This window comes from Cricetulus griseus, chromosome X (assembly GCF_003668045.3).
Source record: "Cricetulus griseus strain 17A/GY chromosome X, alternate assembly CriGri-PICRH-1.0, whole genome shotgun sequence".
NCBI lineage: Eukaryota > Metazoa > Chordata > Mammalia > Rodentia > Cricetidae > Cricetulus > Cricetulus griseus.
In genome coordinates, this window is record NC_048604.1 from 106,194,835 (window position 1) to 106,205,042 (window position 10,208).

Below are 10,208 nucleotides of genomic sequence, written 5' to 3' on the forward strand. Positions count from 1 at the left end.
GGGTCCAGCATCCAGGTACCTCAAAACAGACAAATGATGATTTGTGCTAAATGCCTGCATGTAAAAATGTGTGAATAAAGGAATTTACTACATGACTCATTGTATCACACTGCAGGCTCTATGATGACATTTATGTTTTCTCCCTTTATTCTCTGAAATTTTATTTTGTCTTATTCTTGGTGGGAGATAGGTTGGATTGGGAGGCATGATGTGAAAGACACAAAGAATAAATAAAAAGAAGGAACAATGAAATAAATAAATTATTCCTTTAAACCTAGACATGTGACAGGGACATTAACCACTCTGGTCCTTTAAGAATTTATGTCATGATCCTGAAATGTTGCTCATAATCTGCCATTCATCACTGGTAACCGTGGAAACATGAGAATTTTTAGAGTCACCTTACACTTGGCAGTCACTAAATTTGGACTACACAGAAGACACTAAGGGGCAAGTATTCTATTTTTCCATGCAGGTTTATTAATCATTCAATTTCACAGGACAAAGAAGGCAAAAGTGGCCAATGGCATATGGTTCAGCTATTTTTTGAAAACATTCCCATGTGAGTACATCTTGCTGAATATAGATGCTGTAAATCTCTGGGTGTCTATGAGGGCTCTGGAGCTTGTACTGACCTTTGTACCTGCATGGTTTCCTGAAGTTGAGCATGAGAATAGGACTCTTTGTTTTGTTTTCCTATCTATAAAATGGAGATGATTGTCTAGAACTCATTGGAGGAACAGGAGTATCAAATGGGCTAATATCCCTGAAGTGTATAAATGAGGCTCCAATGAAGCAAAGCAGAGGAGAGGAATGGGTAGGTTTTTGTGAACCTGGGGTTGGTTGGTGAGACACTGTTTTGTGCTGGAATGTCTAAAAGAACTTCTTTTACTGAAGGTGATTCACCTCTTATGTGACTCCCTTTCTGGTCAACATTTCCTGTTATTTGGAAGATATTTATGATCTTGGCATCTTTCAAATGGATCTCCTCATCACCCATGATATGCGAAGGTAAAAACTAAAAATGAGTTATGTAATGATAAGTCTTTCTGCCAGCCACCCGAGTTCCGCCTACCACGTGGGCAGCCAAAGTAACACAGAGAGACTTATATTAGGTACAAATGCTTCTAATCAATGACTAGGATTTCTTACTGTTATCTCAGACTTAATTATCAACCATCACTATTAATCTGTATATTTATAAACTTATCTTATTGAGGACTCTGGCAGCGCTCGCCCATTCTTCTCGGGATCACATAGCAGAGACTGGTCTTACTACATTTCCCAGAATCCTCCTTAACCTCTAGTCTCACCTATCTTTCTGCCTTATTGGTGGAGCAGTGTTTTATTCAATAACCAATCAGATAAACATATACACAGAAGGATGTCCCCCATCAGAGTTACATGGAAGATTTTAAATTGGATCTTTGTGAAACACAAGTATCCACTCCATGGGATTCAGACAGGGACAGAACCAGATCATGCCAGGCTAGCTCATTTGTCTGTAACAACAAAATTCCCCACCCTAATTCCAGTTGTGCTTCAAAGGGCATTGCACCTTCTGTCCACTGCCTCCAATCTACCTTGTCACAGAGAGGGTGGACAGGGTGTTAGGCCAGCCACCATCAATTGAAAACCCATTTTGCTGATATGATTTCCCAAGTAGTACAGCAACTGTCTTGTCTAAGTTAAAATGCATATTCCATAGGGACTGTGGAGATGTGGTTAGCTATAGGGAAAGAATGTCAACAAGGTGATCCTGTTTACAGACCCCTGAAAACATCTACATGTGCAGTGGCAATGACATTCTTCACATGTTGGAGGCTACAAAACTTTTCCTGCTTCCTTTATTAAGTACTCAGTGGCATCCCTCAGGGTATAGTTCTTCATGGGCATTAACACCACATCCAAAAACTTGAAATGAGAAGTGATTTAAATGTGCTGTTGCACATAGTAAATGTAGAGTCTCAGTTTTGTGATAAAGATGATAAATTGTTCCCACAGTTAATCAGGATACTTTATAGGTATCAATCAAATGAAGCTGGTTATCTGAAAATCCACACTTGAATAAGTTATGGGTCAATGATGGAAATGTCCATGAATCATCATGTTGTATATGTAGGTTTTGACTTTTGACCCTGACAAAAGGCTTTATTGTCTCCAATATCATCAGTTCAAAAAAAAAAAAAACTATGCCACTGAGCTATATCCTTAAGCCATATATATATTCATTCACATTGTGGTTTAATTATAAATTTTGTATACTTTTGTAAAACTGCACATTTCAGAAAAATGTACAAGTAAGATTTACATTCTACACTGCTAGTTTGGCCTACCTACAGTTACTTTTGGGAGTGATTCTTTTTCTTTTTCTTTTTTATTTTTGGTTTTTCAAGACAGGGTTACTTTGTGGCTTTGGAAGCTGTCCCAGAACTAGCTCTAGTAGTCCAGGCTGGTCTGGACCTCACAGATCTATGCATGCCTCTGCCTCCCGAGTGCTGGGATTACAGACCTGTGCCACCACCGCCTGACTTGGGGGTGATTCTTTTATGTTCCCATGTCTTTGTGTGTGTGTGTCTGTGTGTATATGCATGTAAACATACACACAGCAATGTATTATTCATATATGAAAATTGGGCATGAATGAGAAAAACATGTGGATCATTTTTCATTTTCCTTCTTTGTTCAGCAGACATCAGTTTGCAATAACCATATATTACTACACTTCCATAATTGGAGTTTATATTTGAGCATTCTTCTACTTATAAGTCTCATTTAAGTTATCATGATTCATTTTGTTTTACCATATTCCTGTGTGTTCCTGGCTTAATTATATACTTGTTCGATCTCATCTTCAGATTTGCCAATGGAAAGGAGTGCATCTTCAAACTGACTGGCTTCCTTAGCAGCCTATCAGCTTTCATGTTTGAAGTAGTTATTGCAAGTTACCCATACTGGCGCCTGTGGGAATTCAACAACAATGCTGTGCAGTTTGTGTCCTTTGGACTCTGGGAAGCTCAGTACTCTCAAGAGTTTAATGTCTCAGGAACCATAACCAAGGTGCTGGTGCATACCCCTATCAATTCCACCTGGATCATTTCACCTGAATTTCAGTATGCACAGAATCTGATAATATGGGCTATTTTGATGAAACCTGTAGTACTGGTATTCAGTGCAATGGCTATTAAGATCAGCTGCATGAAAAACCCAGTTGTTGAGATGCAAATATATTGCTACAAGTTTGCTGCCTTAGTTTTGTGTGTTAGCAGCCTCTTCACATTTGTTTCTGTGAGCTGGAACCACTTTGCAGATCATTATGATCAAACCATTCTTAAATTTCCGCCTGAATTTCCTGTTAAAAAAGAAGCCTTGATAAGGAAACACTATACTGCTGTGTTCCCTTTAGCAGTCCTGACAGCCACCATGTCACTCTTTGGTGTGATCATCTTTCTGTCTGAGATAAGTTCTTTGAAACTTCAGAGTCAGGTGAAGGCCAAGTGTGCTTCCAAGTTCACCAAACAAGAGGTCTGAAGTCAGGGCTTCTGCATTTGCAACATCTGTCTGAAGCTTGATAAAAGAAATTTCCTATTCACACACAAAATTCATGTAGTCATCTACTTGTTCTAAATAAAACATCAGCTCAGTTCTCTGGGTGTGTCTAAGCTTACTTCCTCCTCTGTCTAGTGTGTTCCTTTCTTTAAATTAATTTCCACATTCCAAATTCTGAACGTCATTATCAAGGGTTAGAAATTACCAACAAGCAGTAACAGGCAAAAGTAGACATGAAATGAATGTTGCAAAAATAAACACAACCAATACCATATGAAATCATTTTGTAAGGAAGCTGACACCTCAACATACAAAAGCAAACATATTTTTTGGTGATATCAGTAAGTCCTTATGTCTATTGAGGGCAGAGCTATACTTCATAGTGTTAGATTTGCCGACAGTGTGTATTGTTTTCACGAAGTAGGAAGGTTATTCTGTACAATGGACAGTTGGAATCTGTTATCTTTATGTTTGTGAAAATCACAAATGGCCAGGCATTTCCAATGTGCTTTGGTTGGAAACGTAGTATAGAGATCAGCTGTTCATCCAAAGTGGCTTTTTTCATTTTACATTCTAAATCAATTTGATGAAATTCACATTAATTTAATGACAAACAAAATTACCTTCTGAACAATCCTACTAATACAAATCATGATACTTTTAATCCTTTGTCCCCATAAAATGGAGGCCATTGACTAGTGAAAAATTTATTTTTGCCATCTCTAAAATTATCCATCGTCTTTAACAGTCAAGATTTTCCAGTTGTTCAAAGTCTCTTTTGGACTCAGGGAGTTTTTATTGTGGGACCATGGGCAATCAAAAATCAACTCACATAATTGTAACACAAAATGATAGTGAGTAAATATTACCAATATAATAGGGAGGAAAATAGACTAAGCAATGGAAGAGATGACAGAAAAAGACCTAAACCCATGAGGTTAAACCCTGAATCTGCCAGCTCCATGCCTCTCATCTAGTAATATGAGACACTCATTCTGGCTTCAAAAGTCTTTTAGGTACCCTGGCCTTCTGGCAATTCTGGCTGAATTATGTCATCTCTTCCTTGAGCTGTCTTTTTAACACACATGCAGCTGTCCACATGAGGTGCCTCATGTTTCTGGCATCATCCTCATCCAGTGTACCCACTCCCTCATGGACTTCTCCTTTACATCTTCATTCAGGAGCCTTTCTGGACCCCCTTGAAGGCACTTTATCTCTGACACATATTATCTCACAAAGTCATTCAAAGATATGTTACCCCGTAATATTAGGGCATCTCTTTCTAGAAATACTTTACCATGAAGAACATGTTTCCAATATCTTTGTGTATCTTGATATGGACCTGGTGGTGTTGGTTATTTTCTTGTGGTTGTTAGCCTGACAAAATTTAGAGTCATCTGAAAAGAGCCTGTCTCTGCTGATTATTCTTTTGTTAACTTGACTCAATCTAGAGTCATCTGAGTAGAGGGATCAATTGAGAAAATGCCTTCTTGCAATTCATCTCTAGGAAAGCCTTATAGCATTTTCTTGATTAATGATTGATTTTGGATTGCCTAGGGCACAATGGTGGTGCCATAGTTGGATATGTCACACCAAGTTGCAAAAGACAAGTTGCTAAGTTAGCATGAGTGAACAATTAAGTGAATAAAATTATTCCATGATCTCTGCATCCATTCTTGCTCTAGGTTCCTTTGTTTATTGCTGACCTAAGTTGCCTGAATAATGGACTGGTAAGTATATGCTTTGGCTTAATCTTAATCTCTAGAATCAAGTACACCAGTGCATATCCACATTAAACGAAGAAGCAGGAGATAGCTCACACATGGTCTTTGCAGGGTGATCTCTCCAGAACCCTTCCTACCAGAGGCACCTCAATTCTGCCTGCCTAGATATGGTCACAGAGACTCTCAACTGCCTACCTATGCTGAATTCTACCTGACCTACACCTACCTATGTCATTGCTACTCCCCAAGACTAATTTGGGATGCAGAATGATCACCATCTTTTCCTGGAGAGCTTCCTTGAACCACTTCTGCTAACACCATGAACACAATCCCAGGCCTAGGATCCATTATACCATTCCTGCACATGCTTTCATATTTTACTTCCACCAAACCCTGGCTTGCCTATGCCATTATTCTTCTTCTGGGCCTATATCTAATTGACATATCATCTCCCTGTTTTGCATGATGAGATCCATGAACCTTTGCCTACCAGTATAATGTTCACCCCTTCCATGCCTGACTACATTCACATAGCTCTGTCACTGGATTTCCTCATAATTCCACATTTGCAATTTCCATACTAAGAGGCCTAAGTGTGTGCAGATCAAGCACAGGTTTTACATTTTGAGGAAGCCTGAACCTTGCCCTCCAGGGCCGTATCCTACTTATAAGCCCTTCTTAGATCACACAGTTTATCCACTAGAATTCCCTTTTGATAGTTTCAGTGCCAAGCTCATTCCTGCTGTCTACACACTACCAGGTGTGTTGCTTTGGATGTTCAGTTTGTCACCTCCTTTTCCTTGTCATCTCCCTTTAACCTTGCTTGCCTATATCACCTCTTCACAGATAGGCCTAATTGCAGTTCCTCATGGACTGCCCTTTATTTCCCTATAGCAACCAAGCCTGCTTGTACTAAACTCACCCTCTGTGGTCTTGTGATTGGGGAAGTGCTTATGTGTATATGTTTGTCTTATTGGTTGATAAATAAAGCACTTTTGGCCAATAGGAAAGCAAGATAGGTGGGGGTAGGGGTCAAGGAGGATTCTGGGAAATGTAGTAAAGACTTGAGTTGCCATGTGAGCCCAGGAAGAGAGGATGCATGCCTCTGGTGTCCTCTATAAGATAAGACTTTATAAAATATATAGATTAATGGTTATGGTTGATACTTAAGACAGAGCTAGAAAATAAAAAATCCTAGTCATTGACCAGAAGCATTGTAACTAAGATAAGACTCTGTGTTATTTGGGCACCCTAATGTGGAGACAGAACCCAGACAACTGGCAGAAAGTGGTATTGTTAGTCTTTCTCAGAAATGATAGGTCATAAACTGTACTTAAACACTGAAGTCCACTGAACCTTGGCTGCCAGAGAGTTCACCACACTTCCATGGCTATCTATGGTGGTGTAGCTCCAGCACACATTTTCATAAAAATTTCCTCAAGAAAAAAGGCTGCCATTTCCCATGTCCACTCTCCCAGGACAATGTAGGTATTACCCTGCTTTGCTTAGTCAAGTCCACTGAATCTTTGATTGGAGACTGGTGTATTCATTCCCATGCCTACTTTCTGCTATGAAGCTCTGGGTACAGCTTTCCCTAGTAGCTATTCTAAATACAAGCATACATGTCTAAGACCATCTCCATAGTCTAAGGCTGGGTATATAAATTGAAGATTGGCCTTGAATTGAAAGCACACCCATGAAACTAACTTGCAAGAACCATTCAGTCATTCTCAGCCCTAGCTCATGTCATGCAGTTTAGACAACAGCTTGAAACTAGTGATGCATTCTAGAACAAAGCACAGGTGTGCCATCTATCTGCAAACTTCATGAACTACATTATGATGAACAGATTACACATCACACATTAAGCTTGCCTGATGATAATTCTCTGAACTTCACCTTCCAGTGTCATCCTCATACTCCCTTGTCTAGATATCTAGGTCACAATACACAGATCTCATAAGAGCTATGCCTTTGAGCTCCAAAGAACCTTTCCCTACAGCATCAATACCCTTGTAGTGTGCCTAATTTTGGTCACAGAGTTTCCTCAGTGGCTTTTCCTGTCAATTCCTACAGATACAAAATGGCCTCTGCCATCAACCACCCATATAAGTTCTTGTATAACTGTTGACAATCACCAAAATCTCATCTAATAGTTGTGATTCGAGGCCCTCCTTGAATTAGTAGTTCCTGTACCAGCATTCCATGGTCATTTCTTCAGAAGCAGGCTTTCCTATGCCATCTCCACACTCCCTAAAATTAACATGAGAATCAGAAAACATGCACTTATTTCTTTATCAGAGTCTGTAGCATATCTGCTGGCAGTGTCATCTCCACACTCCCCAGTATAGCAGTCTATATCCAGAAGTGCATATCACAAAACAGGTTTGCCCTGTATTACCAAAATAATCTCATCTGCCAACACCATACCCTCATTAACATATGCTGTCCCTATCTAGCAATTCTATACCTACACTTGCTTCCCTTTCTGCATTTTCTAAGAACCAAACCTCCCTCAACCATCTGCCTAGTCCAAGGCCTCTCTGTAATTTCCCCAAGTTTGCCTGGTGATGTCCACATAACCACATGTCCCACACTCCCAGAAGAAGTTCTGTGGCACCTGCTTTTATATTTCCTAGTGAGTTCTGCATGCATCCAGTACTCTTGGGATCTTTCTGTACTCCCAGACCTGCCTGCAGAGGCTTTCATTGCTCACAAGCACTGCCTGTTGAATTTCTCTTAAGGTTGACGACCAGTGCTATTCCTTTGAGGCCTTATCTATTCTTGAGGCTATTCACTGGCTTTCCTTGGTCAGTTCTCACAGAGAAAATGGCACCTGGACCATCTCCATACTGCAGCCTCTAACATTTTCGCTTACATATTTTATGGAAAGGCTTTCCCGATAATGATCATCAGAAAGATTTCTCAACACATACTGACAGGATGAAGTAATATGACCAAAAGCCACTTAGGAGGAAAGGGTTTATTTCAGCTTACACTTTCCAACTCCAGTCAGGAACCTTTAGGGAAAAACTGACACCAAGGCTAAAAGGGGAAGGTAGTCAGTAGCTTTCTACCCATGGGTCACTAAGCTTGCTTTTTATATAACTCGGTGTAACCTGAACAAGTATGAGAGCACCTCTAGTGGGAAGGCTTCTCCCACATTAAACAATAACCAAGAAAATGTTCCACAGTCTTCCCTGCAGGTCTATAATACAGAAACTTTGTCTCAAAATGTACCCTCTTTCCATGTGATGCTACCTCATGTCAAGTTGGCCAAATACTAATCAACACAATTGATTACTTATCAGCTTCACACAAGTTCATCACTATGAAGACATAACATTTCCTTTCTTTGTTGTCCCCTTGGTCCCAATTAAAAGTGTGATTCTTAAAAATACATAATTTAAAAAGCCTCTTGGTGTTTAAAATTTTCAAATATTAAAACTTTTCAGTATCTTTAAAATAATTAATGTCTCTTCAAAGTGCATATTCTCTAGACTCCTGGATCCTGAAAAACAGAAATGAAACTAAAACCAAAACTAGATAAAATACACTGTTAGTCTAAGAGGGAAGAATAAGCCCAGCTTTATGATCAAACCAAAGAAGTATAGAAGGGAAAACTCAGTGTTCAATGTATGGGACTCACTCACAATCTTCTGGGCTTCAAAGAGCTTAGGTAGTTCTGTCTCTGTCATCAGAAGCACAGGAAGGTTGTCTCATTGTTCACTCTAGGTTCATTCTAGACCTTGCTGCTGCCGTGGTGCCTATACCATAGCCTGGTATCTCCACTACACTGGGGACTCAATAGCAAGTGACACTGTACCATTTCCAGTAGCCTCTCCTCAGTTTGCTTCAGGGTTTATGATCCTACCACATGGTGCCAAATCTCAGCTTCTATCCATGTCTCCTTTAATCCTTCTTCCTTCAATGCAAATGAGGTTGCTGTGATTAGTGTAATAAAGAGCTAAATGGCCAGTAACTAGGCAAAAAAGATAGGCAAGGTTTCTGGGGAGATAGAGGAAAAGGAGTGAAAATCTACACATGAACAGATTATGCCAAGAAAATGCTAGGGAGACAATGAGGAGGTCAGACATCCAGTACAGAGTAGAAGTAACCAAACCACATGACAGAACATGAATTATTAAAAGCAGGTTAATTTAAGTTATAAGAGCTAGTGGGATAAGCTTAAGCTAGTAGAAAAGCTTTCATGACAACAGAGGCACAGGTGCAAACCAGACCAGTTGGAAAGTCAGGTGAAGGACTGGCCTCTCAGATGGACTGCCCCAAATCCAGACCCTAACTAAACCTCAGAGTGCATCTGTGTCCCTCCCCCTCCCATCCTCCCATCCCAGCACCAGGAAGGCAGTTTTACCCTGAACTCACCTCTGGTGGAGTTCCACTGCTCTGCTGAAGTACCTACTGGCCTGAAACCAGGGAAAATACCTGCCTCCAGGTAGCACCCTACCCCACCCTTACCATACACTGGACTCCATCTTGCCAAGACACACTCTGCCATCCAACTCCATGCAACTAAACATAATCCTTCCTGTGGCCAGTCCTTCCCTGCAACCCAGCAGACTACATAGGTACAGGCACAAACCATACCATTTGAAAAAACAGTAGACTACATAGGCACAGGTATAAACCACAATAGTTGGAAGAGGCACAGGCACAAGTCACACAAGTTGGAAGAAAAGATGAGCAAACATCAGTGTAAGAATACATTCAACATGGTAGACATCTGGCATGTTATATACAGCACAAAGCTAAACAATTGTATCTATTGATGACTCTTTACCTTCATTACTTTCTCTCTGTATGTATATTCTTTGTGTGTGTGTGTGTGTGTGTGTGTGTGTGTGTGTGTGTGTGTGTGTGTGTTGTGTGTTCATCATTAGGTGTCCTACTCAACTGCCATTCATCTTATTTCTT

General features: G+C 40.1%; 1 protein-coding gene across 1 annotated transcript; it reads left to right on the top strand.

The window, feature by feature from the left end:
• Positions 1-1,003: 1,003 nt before the first annotated feature.
• LOC100775072 lies at positions 1,004-3,531 on the top strand. The gene is made up of 2 exons (XM_027432162.1): positions 1,004-1,011; positions 2,781-3,531. Exons 1-2 carry the CDS (start codon positions 1,004-1,006, stop codon positions 3,529-3,531), a joined length of 759 nt encoding a protein of 252 aa, XP_027287963.1.
• Positions 3,532-10,208: the final 6,677 nt, after the last annotated feature.